This window comes from Caloenas nicobarica, chromosome 4 (assembly GCF_036013445.1).
Source record: "Caloenas nicobarica isolate bCalNic1 chromosome 4, bCalNic1.hap1, whole genome shotgun sequence".
NCBI classification, from domain to species: domain Eukaryota; kingdom Metazoa; phylum Chordata; class Aves; order Columbiformes; family Columbidae; genus Caloenas; species Caloenas nicobarica.
In genome coordinates this window covers 24634643-24648693 of record NC_088248.1, presented here as the reverse complement: position 1 = coordinate 24648693, position 14051 = coordinate 24634643, and the positions used below count along the sequence as shown (strand labels likewise).

At 53.1% G+C, this 14051-nt stretch overlaps 1 protein-coding gene across 1 annotated transcript; it reads left to right on the top strand.

Annotated features, from left to right (window-relative positions):
- The first annotated feature begins 796 nt into the window (after window positions 1-796).
- MEPE (matrix extracellular phosphoglycoprotein) lies at window positions 797-5472 on the top strand. The gene is made up of 4 exons (XM_065633952.1): window positions 797-850; window positions 2330-2386; window positions 3063-3155; window positions 3238-5472. Exons 1-4 carry the CDS (start codon window positions 797-799, stop codon window positions 5470-5472), a joined length of 2439 nt encoding a protein of 812 aa, XP_065490024.1.
- The last annotated feature ends 8579 nt before the right edge of the window (window positions 5473-14051 follow it).

Sequence of the window (14051 nt, the reverse complement as noted above, 5' to 3'; positions counted from 1 at the left end):
GAAGGAACCTTTAAAGCTCATCTAGTCCAACCCCCCTGCCATGACCAGGGACATCTTCAACCAGATCAGGTTGCTCAGAGCCCCGTCCAGCCTGGCCTGGGATGTTTCCAGGGATGGGGCATCCACCACCTCTCTGGGCAACCTGGGCCAGTGTTTTACCACTCTCAGTGTAAAATTTCTTCCTGTGTCTAGCCTAAGAAACCAACAGCCTACCGGTCCCCACGATCTTAGCAGGACTGCTTTGTCAGTGCTAGCCAGGGTAAAGCTTGTGTACCAGGGAAAACAAGGAAGGGGAAAATCCTCAGATACTTCTCACCTCCCCGGTAGTTTCAGACAAGAATTATTAATCAACAGAGCTGTTGAACACACCATGCAAGTTTCTTACTTCAGACTTACAAATGCATGGTTCAGCCGGTAGTGGGTTTGGTGGGCATTTGTTGCAAATATCCATGCAAGCCGCTTTGACAGAGCGAGTTTAGCAGCTTTAATGCCGAGTGTCGGGAGTGCCAGGCTCCGTGCTGCTGTGGCCATCTACGTGACCTTGCCTCACCACCATATGCACGTGGCAAGAGCATCGCCTTTGCTGCGAGGGGTGCAGAGAGGCAGAGCGATGCCAAGGGGTGCCGCAAAGCCCCAAGAAAGCCAGGGTGACTGGATAACCCTGCCATCATGGAGGCTTTGGGACGGCAGGAGCTTTTTGGTTGCTGCTTGACCAGGAGTGTTGGGGATGGCAAGTCCTGGGAAGACAAACTTTGGTGATGATGCTTTGTTTTGTGCCCCCCAGGAGCTGCTCAAGATGCAAACAGCCCTCCTGTGCCTGTGCCTGCTCAGCATGGCCATCTCGATACCCGTGAGTATGGCTCTCCCCAGCGTGCTGCCAGAAGTTCACTACCTGGTGTGCCCTGGAATGCTTTTGGTAGCAGGAAAATATGAGTTGCACTCATATACAGCACCTGGGATTTGTTGTGGGTTTTTTTTGAGGCACAGAGGTGAACCCATCAGGAAAAATATATCAGCACTGACGTGCCTGAGCACATCCCTAAAATTTAGCAGTCTGGGCGTTGCACAAGGGCCGGTTCGGGTCGCTGTAACTCTTCCCCTTGATTTCTGTGGATTTGGGATCTACTCAGAGCTTTTGGCCTGGGAAGAGCTTGAGTGGAGCTGTGGGATGGGGAAGATGCTCATCTTACCCATGTAGGCAGGCGTTGGAGGGGCACTTGCAGTGGTGTTCCAGCTCTCTCAATGTGACATTCAGACAGATATAACTAAAACAAAGAGTAAACTAAGATAAATTTAATAGCAGCTTCTTTTGTCCTGGATAACTGTTGCCCAACACATTAAATACACAGCTAGAGTGAAAATCTGCTCTTAGCAAAGGCTTGCTTTTCTGACTGGGTAATAGGGAGGGAAACCACGTCTTTTCTGAGGGTTGGGTCCTGCTGTGTGTCCTTTAGCCCCCCAGGTGAGCTTGCACAACTGGGCCTGTCACAGGGCAGCACAGGGCCGGGGAGTCAATAAATCAACGCAGATTTGCTTTTCAGATAGGGGTGCAGGAAAGTGCTAGTTAATACCCTCACATAACCAGGGCTGTAACCCAGCCTGTGACATTGTTCACAAACAATGGAATCACCTGGGAATATTTAATAATCTGGGGTGCCTTTCTGCCTGTTTCAGATGGGCTTGGGGCGCTTCAGGGGCTGATTTTGCTGAGACCAGAGTGGCAGGCAAGGAAATGACCCCAAATGACTTGGTGGAGTTCATGGGATGCCCCCTGGTCCCCCATCCCCAAGGGATGTATTGGCCAATTGATCCCAAAAGATGTGAGGATAATCAGGGGAAGCCAGGAGCTTGCAAGCAAGTGCAGAAACCCTGCTATGAGGGCACAGGCATCACTGCAAATGCTGGGAATTTCTCCCAGTTAACCAGCTCCAGGCTTCCAATACAGTTAAACCTGTAAGTTGGAGTGTTGTGGCATGAGCAGTGGTGCAACGTATTGAAACTGCTCTGCAATAAAAACACTCTGCAGCAGAATCTGGGAAAAAGGTATTTGCAAACTGACAATACCCTATTGAAAGTAACATGTAACAAAAGCACGCTGTAGCAGAATTTGCCGTACTTTTCAGACCCTGGAAATGGGTTTCTGACCTTTCCTACTATTGCGAGCTTTAAGATGGCACCCCAAGTGGTGCCTGGCAATTTATTAGCTCACTGACACAGTTTTCCCACCCTTCCCTGGATGCCGGGCAGCTGGCAGCAGGCATTGGCAGCTGCCTGAACGCTGGGGCAGCGTTTCATTCTTCAGTTCTCGCTTGTGTTTTGCTGCCCACAGGTGCCACCACCACCGCTGCCTGGGAGAACTGGTGGAAACTGCGTGGGACAGCACCGGGTATGTTTTGGGGGTGCCCTGCACCAGCGCATGGGGAGGAAACACTGCTTTCAGAGGGCAAAGCTGCAGGAAAAGACACCAGTGGTCCCCTCGCTTCTGGGGTCCAGTGTTTGGTGGGGACACGGGAGAGAAATGTCTGAGCGGCCCCTTATGAAGGGCAGGGGAAGGGAAAGGTGTGATGTGCTTAGGCGAGGTGAGGGCTTCCTCCTCCAAGCCCCTTCCCAGCTCCATGGCACAAATGCTTCATGTACCCACAGGTGAGGTTGTAAAAGTCCCAGACCCAGCTGCTACAAGGTTTTTTCAAGGTGTATCAGCATCAAATGCATCAGGAGCAAAATTCAGACGAGTAGCATGGAAGAAAATGCCTGTTTTGCAAGCCAGCTGCTGTCCTTCCAGTGCTTCAGCCACTGTAGGTCCCATCGCTCATGTCTGATAGGACCATCAACCAGGTTGTTTATTCAAGCCATAGGCTGCCTTGCAGAAAAACAAAACAAACAGCCTCACAGCTCCTGAAAGCAAGCAAAGGCAGAAAACGCCCTGGGGACTCTGGTGCCCTGGGCACCAGTGGGTGCTGGCAGGACACTGCTGCAATGCTGGGCACAGCAGGGGAAGCTCCTCCCACCACTTTTAATAAAAAAAATGTGGGTTTCAGGTTTTTTTTTTCTCCCCCTCACAGATACTGCTGAAAGGCTGCAATGCCAACCATGGCTTCTACGTTTTCAAATATGTCTACTCCTTTTTGACGCGGAGGAACCAGACACAGATCGAGGTGAGGAGGTGGTTGGGCAGGACCCCACACATCTGGTGGGCACTGGGGTGGCCCTGACCTCTCCCTTGTGTGTGCCACACAGAAGGAAGAGGCCAACAGCCAGAGCACTCGCCCTGTACACCAGCTGGGTGAGGACGATGCCAGGCGGGGGCTGACAGAGGACGGGGCAGCCCCAGAGCAAGGTAGCAATGGTGGCACTGAGGTGATGGAGAATGAGACCAGCTTCAAGACTGAAAACCGCAGCATCACGAGTGTTGGCGGGGATGCCCATGGTCCTCGCCCGGGCACCAGCACACGGGCGCGCAGTGGTGTCGGCATCGTGGGTCCCACCCCAGCCAGCTCAGAGGGCAGCGGCGACCTGGATTTGGTGGTTGAAGTTGATGGTGGTGTTTCCATCGTCCCCCATGGCGGACACCCTGGTGGGGTGGTGGTGGGGAACAGGTCAGGTATCAGGAGTGGGGATGGTGATGATGGTGCCCCAGTTTGGGTCCCAGTAGAGGGGGCTGTGACAGCTGGGAGGGAGAAGGCCCTCACCACCGGAGGGCCTGGGGAAGAGGGCAGTGGTGAGGCCACCATCCCTGGCCGAGGGCAGGAAGACGCTGTGCATGGCGCAGGGACAGGAGGTGCTGCTCTTTCCTCTGTCACTGAGAAGACAGAGGATTTTCAAGTCGACGCCAAAGGTGTGGATGAATATGCTTACATCCCTGAGTCTGGCAGCGTCACCATAACCCAGGAAAAGGTGGGCAGCACCAGCATCACCCAGATCTCTCCGAATGCAGACGATGAGGTCAACATCTTCATTGGAAGGGCTAACATCCGTGTGGGGGAACAAGAGACCTCCCTGGCCAGTGCCACTGTTGGCAGTGAGGATGACAGCATCCTCGCCATGGGGACTAGCAGCCCCACACCCAGGCTGGTTGTTACCACTGCACATGATGGTGATGACGATGACAGTATGCCTGCTCACGGGCAGCCTGAAGGACCAGCCACTACAGCCACTCCAAGCCATGGGGACAGAGTGACCAGCAGCCCTGCAGACAGCCGTCCCACAGGAGATGATGAGGATGGTGCCACCACTGTCGGTGATGGAGAAGGACCGGTGGCCCCCAGTCCCTGGAGGGTTTCTGGTGATGACGTTACTGTCCCCATGGGGGCTGGTGGCCATGGGGATGATGACAGAGAGGCGAGAGGTGAGGGGCAGAGGTTCAGGGGGAGGCTGGGCCGCCCAGCTCTCACCACCCCCCGCCAGGAGGGTGACAAGGAGGCTGCCGCTGCTGATCCAGCCGAGAGGGCCAGCATCCGCCCGGGGACCACTGTGGCCTCCCCTGGGACAAGCGAGGGAGACTGCACCACTGCCCTGGGGACAACTAGTGGCCACGAAGCAGGCAGGAGCGCTGTGGCAGGGAGAGGGGGGAGTGGGGAAGCAGGGCTGGGCACCCCCCGGCCCCGCGGGGAGACCCAGCCCGGTGCAGGGGCAAAGATCCAGCCAGCGGGAGTGGGGCTGAAAAAGCCCCCCAGGGTGGACAAAGCACCGTCCCCACACCAGAAAGCTGGCGGCCAGGCATTGAGCAAGACCCAGGCGAGGGCTGGCAGCCATGGCAGCAATGCCGGGGGGAGGCTGCGCACCGCCGAAGTAGGGGGCAGCCCCCCTCTGCAGGTAGGGCGAGCTGGGGGCAGCGTGGTGGCGGGCGAGGGCCGGGAGTGGGACCGAGGTGGTGAGGCTGGGGTGACAGCAGCAGGCGAGGGGCAGAAGCGGGGCCGAGGCAGCGAGGCTGAGGTGATGGCGGCGGGTGAGGGGCAGAAGCGGGGCCGAGGTAGCGAGGCTGAGGTGATGGCAGCGGGTGAAGGGCAGAAGCGGGGCCGAGGTGGCGAGACTGATGTGATGGTGGCGGGCAAAGGGCAGAAGCGGGGCCGAGGTGGCGAGACTGATGTGATGGTGGCGGGCAAGGGGCAGGAGCAGGGCCAAGGTAGCGAGGCCGGTGTGATGGCAGTGGGGGCCAGGGGCAGCCACCTTCCCAGGCACCGTGGCCGGAGGCCGGGGGCCGCAGCACCAGGGGCGTTTGCGGCGCTGGGCCACAGCAGGCAGGTGGACCAGGTGAGACGTGCTGACGAGCTCCATGTCCAGGAACGGGCCTTTTACACCCTTGATGGGGCAGGGGGTGGCCCCCACGGCCCCTACACCGGCCTCAGGAGTGCCGACAGCAGCCAGTCCTCTGAGGGCGAGCAGGGCAGCGACAGCCGACAGGCAGGACGGCGGCCCTCGGGGTGGGGGGCCCCAGGTTACCCCCACAGCCGCTGGAGCCGAGGAGCCCTCTGAGGAGCTGCCGGCATCTGCTCCAGCAAAGGAGCCGGCGGGTCCCACATGTCATCCCGCACCAGCATCCCTGCTGCAGGTGCTACTTTTGCCTGGGCACTCTGCAGATTGCTGGGGGTCTCCTGGTGGCTCGCAACCCAGGAGCGAAAAACCACCGTTTCATGCAATCTTGCTGTTAATTTTGAGGGGGGGCTGCATCTGTCTCTGGTCCAGCGGTGCATAGGTTTGCTGTAGATAAGGCATGCTTGGCAGCCATGGAACAGCAGTCACGCTATGCGGCATGGGGTAGTGGTGGTCGTGCACTGATGTGAAGCGAGTAAATAAAGGGTAATGAAAAAGCCCCTGTCCTCGTGGTTTCACTTTCAACCTAACAGAGAAATAAAGGCGTTTGTGTACTTAAGGCTCTACTGACTTTGGTGTTTGCAGCAGGGGTTCAGGTGGCTGCTTTGCTGTGAGCAGCATGCTGCAGGGGGGCTGGTCCTGTGTACAGGGAGGGTTCCTGCCCCCAGCACACCTCTTACCCCTTGGCCCCACACATCCCTCCTTTGGGGTACCAAACCCCACTGGCTCCTTCCCAGGGCCACCCGCCTTTCCAGGCAGTTTGTCCTTGCTGGGGAACCACACAGAGCATCTCCCCTCTCGGGAGGAGGGAAATCCCCACTGTACCCCCAGCACGCTGACCAGGCACTCAGCCACCCTTTCAGCAGCACCCTAATCCCCGGCCATGCTGCCGCCATTCCCACTGCTGGCCCCAACACGTGAGTCAGGCTGGGTTTCGACATGCTGGAGCCGTGCTGCCGATGGTGCCTGAGCTTAATCACTGTTTATACAATTGCAGGTTGCTTTTTTCTGCTTGAGAAGCTGCTAAAATGGGAGTGCTTGGCAGTGTGCCGGAGCAAACGGTGCAGTGGGAGCAGTGTCAAGCCCCGCAGGGAGAGGCGACAACTTTGGCACGTGCAGGAGGGGACACCTCACTGGCACTGTGCCCATGCAGGGAAAAGGGTGGGAGCAGCGAGGATGGCAGTGATGTACCTGCAGCGCACCTGCTCTCTCTACAGCCACATGTGGGGAAGGGACAGGTCCTGTTTCAGGCCAAACACTGGTTTCTTAGGGATTGTGCACGGGTGATTGACGCTGGGACCACCAGAGCAAGGATAACACTGTGCAGCAAACTGGTGCTATAAGTAGCACCAGCTGTTGGGGTTCTGCCTTGCTAGAGCTTGTGTGCTCCAGTAGAAAGGGCTAAAAACTGCATGTGTCCTCTGCAACCCACACCAGGGCCATCAGGCCCCAATGCCCCCAGGGGAGCCATGCCAGGCAGCCTGATGCTGGTGCTGTGGGGACATGGAGGTTCAAGCAGCTTCCTGAGAATGGGGCAGCATCCATGAGACCCCCCCGAAAGGCACAGGGACCTCCTGTGCCAGCCCACCTGGCTCACAGTGAAAGGAGCTGCAGGGCTGCCCACAGCCTGGGCTTGGCAATTTGCTCCGGCATTGCCACAGCATGTCGCACCCCAAGCCTGATGGACCGTGGTGATGCTCCAGGGAGCTTGGGTTTGGTGTATGCCATTGCCTGGCACATGAAGGGGGTGGTTTTGGGGTCTTGCTGCTGGCAGGGCTGCAACCCGTGGGTTTGCAGTTGCATGGGGACACCGTGTGGTGCCCAGCCATCTCCGTCCCCAGTCCTGACCACACTCTTGTCCATGCCATTAAGCAACATCCATAAGCGAGGCCTGGGCACCATCTAGTGGAAATAAAAGATTTTTGCTAGGAAAGTTTTGTGCCCGTTGAATGATCCCCGGCTCTGCCTGGTTCCAGGACAGACACCACTGCTCTCTTGCCAAATTGCTTCCAAGGGACCCCTGCCCGAAAGGTGAGGTCAGGTATAAAACTGGCTAGTTCAGGTATAAATGGCATACATTTACAAAATAGCACCACCTCCTTGCACAGCTGCACATGGATTTTTGTGTGGTGACTCCAGAACTATGTCCTGGGGCAAGCAGCATTTTGGGATGCTCGCCCCAAGCCCTCTCCTCACCACCACCACCAAGGTGCCTGGCTATGCTCTTTCCAAGACTCGCTTGCCACATAGCACGAGTGGCCACCAAATGAAGAAACTGCAAGTTTCCCATGGAAAACGTTTTTCCTGGAGTTTCGGAGCAAAGCAGGGAGGTGTTTTTTTCCCTTGCAGTGAAGGCTTGAGCTGATGGGCACTGGCAGGGTGGGAGCTCACAGGGTGGCTTGCTGCCATCCCTTGCGCCCTGACACCTGCAGCAAGCTTACAGCTGGGTGAGAGGCAGCCACCAGGTCTGTGACATGTTCTTCTGCAGCCCTTTGTTCTTCAGTTGGGCTGTGTATTTCTGGGGAAAACTTTAATTTAGTGCTTTAATACACATGCATTTAATTCCTGTTCCTATCTGGTTTTTTTCTTTTTTGAAGGGCAGCAGTGATTTATCTCCAGGAGTTTCTTCATATAAGGACAGCCAGAGGTGATGCTGAAGTGCTTTAGGGTCACTCATCCCATGCCGTGAGTGAGTGAGGCCAAGTGAACAGCACTTTCCAGGGGTCCAGAAGCTGAAATTAATTGTCCCTAAAGATCCCAACTTCCTTTACAAATACTAATTGTGGGGATGTGGCCAGGCAAGTATAGACAGTTGTTTATTCAGGTAAATGGCATGCTTAGAAGAGAAACATCTGCCATTGTGGGCCCTCACTAATTTCTAGTGCCTAAAAGCCTTGGCATTTGAGGTGCAGAGGGTTTTCTGCAGCAGCTGTGGCAGTGGAAACCTATCGGATTTTGCAAAAGTGGACTTTTGTTAACAAGGATTTGCACATGGGCCAGCATGTGCAGCAGTTCTGGCAAAAGCAGGCACAGGGTAACAAGGGTCTCAGCTATCCCGGAGTCAGGTGGGCCAGATGCCAGAAGGGTGAACTACCATCCCTAATTGGGGATTGCTGCAGGTCCTCTCCCTGAAACACACACAGCTGCAAACATTTTTCAGTGATGTATTTTTGAGCAGCATCCTCATTAAGGAAACCTGCTGAGCCCAGCCCTTCAGTATTTAGCCCCTTGGGAAAGCCTTTATATCTCTCTTAGAAGAGATACTGGTACTAGCCCCTTTGCAACTCCCCCCTCTCCCCAGACATTTTTAGGGAGGTCCTGAGGCTGTAGGGGCAGGATGGGAGCAGCATCTCATGCCTCTGGCTATGGGGCCAGCAGCACTGCAGGTACTGACACCAGCAGCAGAGTGTGAGAGGGGTTGTGACTTCCTGGGGTTTTGGGCAGAGAGAAAGCCAGAGCCAGCCTTTCCTGAGCTCTCCTGCCTAGGACAGGCTTTTGCCTGGGCAGGTTGGGGACTGGGAACCTGGCTGTCTCCCCAGTCTCTTTGCTGTAAAGAGGGGAGGGGGGATGCCAAAAAAAAAAAAAAAAAACAACCAAAAAAACCAAACACAACCACCAAACAAACCACACACACAAAAAACCAGCACCCCACAACACTAAACCTTTGCTACATATCTTAAAAGTAGCTCTCCTTGTAATTAAACTTCATGGCTTTGTGCCTTATGGCTGCATCAGGGCTTATCTGATCAAGTGAGCTGCTCTGCCACATGTGTGTTTACAACATTGCATCTGGAACTGGTGTGATTGTGGGCTTATGGGTACCTCACAGACATCCTTGGGCACACTGGGTGAATTATTGTCACCTCTCCTTGCCATCACCGTCTGTAACATGGCCTCAGTCCTCTCCCAGTGCTTTGTTAATCTGGTGGCGATGATCCTGTAACCTGTGTGATTAGGAACCTGTTGCTTTGGAGCTACAGTCTAGGGAACTTTTGAGCCCTTGGGCAAATGGAGCAAAAGGGTGTCATTGGGGTTCTGGAAAAGTGTTATTAACAGCCATTCTGTTTCAGTTTTTAGAGGATACAGAGGCATTTTCATAAAGTGAAGGGTTTTCACCTGCCTTGTGCTATGATTTCTACAGTCATGCTGAAGTGAGAATTAAACCATCTCTTCTTCTAGGAAAAATGTGCTTTGTGCCTAATAATGTGGGTGTGGAGGACAGAGAAATTCAGGCTCTTGTGAAACTGTAAAAAGCAAAGGCTTCAGTATGCAGCTCCAGGTATTGAGATGAACTTCCCCTGCCCTTAGGGGAAATTGCCTTTTGGGGGCATTTTTGCCACTGCTTTCCTCCCCTTGCTAGTGCTCACAATCCTTGGACAGGTTCAGTTCAAACCTTGGAAATGTCCCTATAGATTTCAGAGGGTGCTGACCCAGCTCAGTGCAGTGCTGTCGCATGTGGACCATGGCCCACAGGGCGGCTGCACGAAGTCACAGAGCCCCTAGAAAGATGTTTTTTCTTCCATGGTGACAGCTGGGCCATGGTGCAGGAAAGCCACTGTGTCTCGAGTATCTTGGAGTCCACAGCAGCTGTGGACAAGCCTTCCCGTGCTCACTGACGTTTTGCCTCTCAGTAGCTGTGCTGGAGAAGCCTGTTGTCAGCAGGTCCTGCATTTACACTCCCTTCCCACAAAGAAAAAAAAACCCCTGATCCAAGGACAATTTCTGAGCATGAAAAGTACATGTTTAAGTAAATCTGTTTGGATGGCAGTCCTGCTTGGGCTGCTTTGTAAATAAACATTGGGGTATGTAATGTAATAACACCTATGCTTGGCTGCAGCTGGGCTGTTTCTCTGTAGTGTGTTGTTTTGGAGTGTGTTCTGGATCAGAAATCTGTAGGGTTTTGTGTTGTTTGTTTTGTGGTGTTGTGTTTGATTTGTTTTTGGTTTTTTGTGTTTTGTTGGTTTGGTTTTTTGTTGTTTGTTTGGTTGGTTTTTTTGTACTAGCAACTCAACCGCTGAACTGCTTAACCTCCTCCACAGTCAGTGCCTTGGAAAAGCCAAAAGGGAGCGAGTCAGATTATATGAAAACATAAACTGTAGACTGGCCTGAAAGCCAAAAGAAAGCTGTAATTTACTGGAAGGGAAGGTCCTCTTTAAATTTACAGAAAAGAGCATATATAGAAATCTAACAAAAGCATGTAATGATTGTCTGGCAGAGAGCAGGGGATGCTGCTGCAGGAAGCAACCATGTGGATCAGCCATCACATGTTAAACACAGTCTGTTTTGGTCAGGTTATGATTCCACATCCTTGCTGAGGAGCATCTCTTCCTACTTCCATCGTCTGCCTTACCCCACCCACTGCCAAAGGTTATGGAGAGAGGAGTTAGCATCGATGGCCACAGCACACTGCATTGACATACCTGCACCCACTGACTCCTGCATTAAACACTCCTGTCAGAGCCACAGAGCGTGCTTTGGGAATATATGTATTAAATACATATATATTTGGTTTTATTTGGAGTGTTAACAGTTGAAAGCCAAAGGTTTAACAGAGCAAAGCAGCACAGTAAAAAGCATCTTGCTCAACTGGAAGTCAAGAGGCAGATGAATGATTAGGGCTGGAAATAGAGACTTGTTTGGAAAGGGGATGCTTCTGCTCAGGGAGGATCAGTCACGTAGCTGAGGAACACACCGGCTTTTGACTCTTTCCTGTTTATTTTCTATTAGAGCGACTGAATGTGTACATTAATAGCAGCAAAGTGCCGATTGACTGCTGTGGCATCATCCCTCTTTTGAGAACAGTGCAATAAGCAAAAATGTCTTGTGACGTGAGGTTATTTCTTCAACTGCCTTGCTGCCAGCAGTCACGTTCGTGTCCTGAGCAAAGCAGGGCTGGGCTGGCTCCCTGCAGGCAGGGGAGGGCAGCTGGGGGCACCCAGCAGGAGGTGACACGTCCCCAAGAGCCTGTGCAGAAAGCAGGTGATGCTCCAGCACAGGGTTTGCTGGCATACGGCAGAGAAGCAGGGTGTGGGGGTGCCTGTAATGATAAGTCTGATGGCAGCAGAACTGATGCAGGAGTACAAAGGCTGGCAGATCTGCTCCAGTGGGGACCACTGCTGCAGACTTGGGCTGTGCAGTGCTGGTGGGGACAGGGTGGCCGGCGCCTTGCTCTGCCCCTCCACTTCAGCTCTGCCCTTTAAAATGGCTTCCCCTTCCTTATTTTGCTTTCCATCCCTGCTTTCCAGTTCATTTCCTCAGATACCTGTGCTTCAAGCCTTCTCCCCTGCCAACCTCCTGACTTTTCTCCTCTGTTTGCATTTTTTCCCCTTGGGCCTTTTTTTTCCAGCCTTGCTTTTTCCGCTATGCATTCCCACACTGGTGTTTCACTTCTCCCTGTGCTGCCCTCCATCTGTGCTTGCCTCCTCTTGGTTTGCTCCATCCTGAGGAAACTGCTGTTGCCTTCTTGCTCCAACTGTCCAAAATCCCCAGCCAAATGGAGGTCAGGGGATTCTTTAACAAACAAAATTCCTTAGATTTCAGTTTTGCGGAATAGTCTCCTGCTTATTCACTGTATCTGGTTCTTCTATGTTTCCAGCCCTTGTTTTCTGCTTTTTTGAAATGAGCCAAAACAGGAGCAAAAGGAACATGTGGTGGGGGATGCTTGGGAGACAAGCACTGCCGTGCTCTGGCAGATCTCCTCAGAGTCTCATTTGCTGACTGAAAAATCTTTGCCTTTATTCCTTTTTATTATTAATGCAGATTGTTAGTGCAGAGGAATGGTTCTTGCTGTGGAATGGTCACCTTGTGCTCTGTATGAACCATGAAAAGTAAATGACTTACACTGGTGATGATAGAAGCAGGATGTCACAGAATCACAGAGTGGTTGGGGTTGGAAGGGACCTCTGGAGATCATGTAGTCCAACCCATCTGCTAGAACAGGGTCACCAGAGCAGATCGCACAGGAATGTGTCCAGGCAGGTCTTGAATGTCTTCAGAGAAGGAGACTCCACAACCTCTCTGGGCAGCCTGTTCCAGGGCTCTGGCACCCTCAAAGAAGCTTCTCCTCATGTTTAGATGGAACCACCTGCTATCAGTCTGTGCCCGTCACCCTTCATCCTGTCATTGGGCACCACTGAAAAGAGTCTGGTCCCACCCTCTTGACACCCACCCTCGAGATATTTATAACGGCATATTTATAATTTATAATGTATTCTAGACCTGTAGGTTCATTTGTCCAGGCCTCATCTCCATGTAGCAGGAGAGGCTTGTGCTGCAGATACTAGACAGGCTCCCTGAGTTTCACAGATGGCTTTTACACACCCAGGTTAAGGTATCAATATTATGAATGTATATATGGATGTATGAATCACTAACAGGCAGGTATGTTGATCTCCAAGCTAATTTCCTGAAGCAAAGTTGCTTGAGGTGGATCATGAGCAGCTGATGATTTTGTCACCTCATTTGGACCCAGTGGCTGCCCTGCTGCTGTCCTGGCTTGCGTGGGCTTCCTTCTGGAAACCAGCTCTGACACATGCCTGGGGGCAAGATGGGATTCGCTGTGCAAAAACTGGAGAACCGTTGCTGCCCTCAGCATTTCCCAGCAATGAGTAAGTCATCCTGGAAACGGGTGGCAGGAAACTCTGCCTTCCTCCTGGGGGAAAAAGTGATCTTTGTCCTCCCTGAGTGCCCTCTCCCTTGTCACCAGCCATGGAGTGCCGGGTACCAAAGGCGTTTAAGGTGAGATGCTGTGGTACACAAGGCATGACACGTTTGCACCCTCTCCCAGTTCCCTGCTCAGGAGGATGTCTCCTCTCCCAGTACAGCCTCTCCATGAGCCCTGACCGCTCCCCTCCCCGTGTTGTCCTGCCTGCACTTACCGCTGTGCCCTACAAAAGGGGCTTTTGTGGAGGTATACTCCAGGGAGGCAGTTAATTTTTAGCTTCCTGTTCGCTGAGCCAGGAGTAAGATTTTAACAGGGACTGTGCTAGATTGGAGCTATTTTGCTGTTGCTTAATGAGGACTGCCTGGCTCTGTGCCATCTAAAACCAAAGGACAGTCCCCAGGAAAGAGCAGAGCATTGCTACGGTCACTGGAAAAACAAAACCATGCCCTTTCTTCATGTGGCTCAAACGCTGCTGAGGCTTGTGGTTTCAAAGCAAGAGAAGCCTCCCCTGAGTTGGTAGGTGGGGGCGTTTGTCGGGATGGGGTCTTGTATTTCTCCACTCGGGGGTGTGGACGGGAACTGGGGGGCGTCTGTGTCATCCGGCAGAGTTTTGTGGCGATGGAGCAGCTTTCATCCTCTCTGCCACAACCCATGGCCACTGCATCTGATTCTTGGGTGGGGAAACTGGCACCAATGCCCTGGGGACTGTGTGCTGTCCTGTGTGGGACTGTCTGGGCTGTTTGCTCTGGCACACCTAACTGGAAAGGAAGGTACCAGTTGTGTTTGGCAGCAGCAAACTATGCACCCTGCTTCATCCCTGAATGCCTTGGTGATTAAAAGGCATGAATGCTACCAGAGAGTTTATGACTAACTAGAAAATGACATTAAGTTAAGAAGGTATGCATTAGGATAGCAGTGAGATGAAATCTCCGGATTTTTAATGACAGCAGTAAAATACTTCTGCCTCGGGGTACAAACCCCTTGCCAGTTGCTGATGTTAGCCTCAGTTTTCCTCGTATTCAAAGACTACTGTCGAGGACAAAGCAGCTAGTACTCAACTTTGTGTCAGGGCCTTATC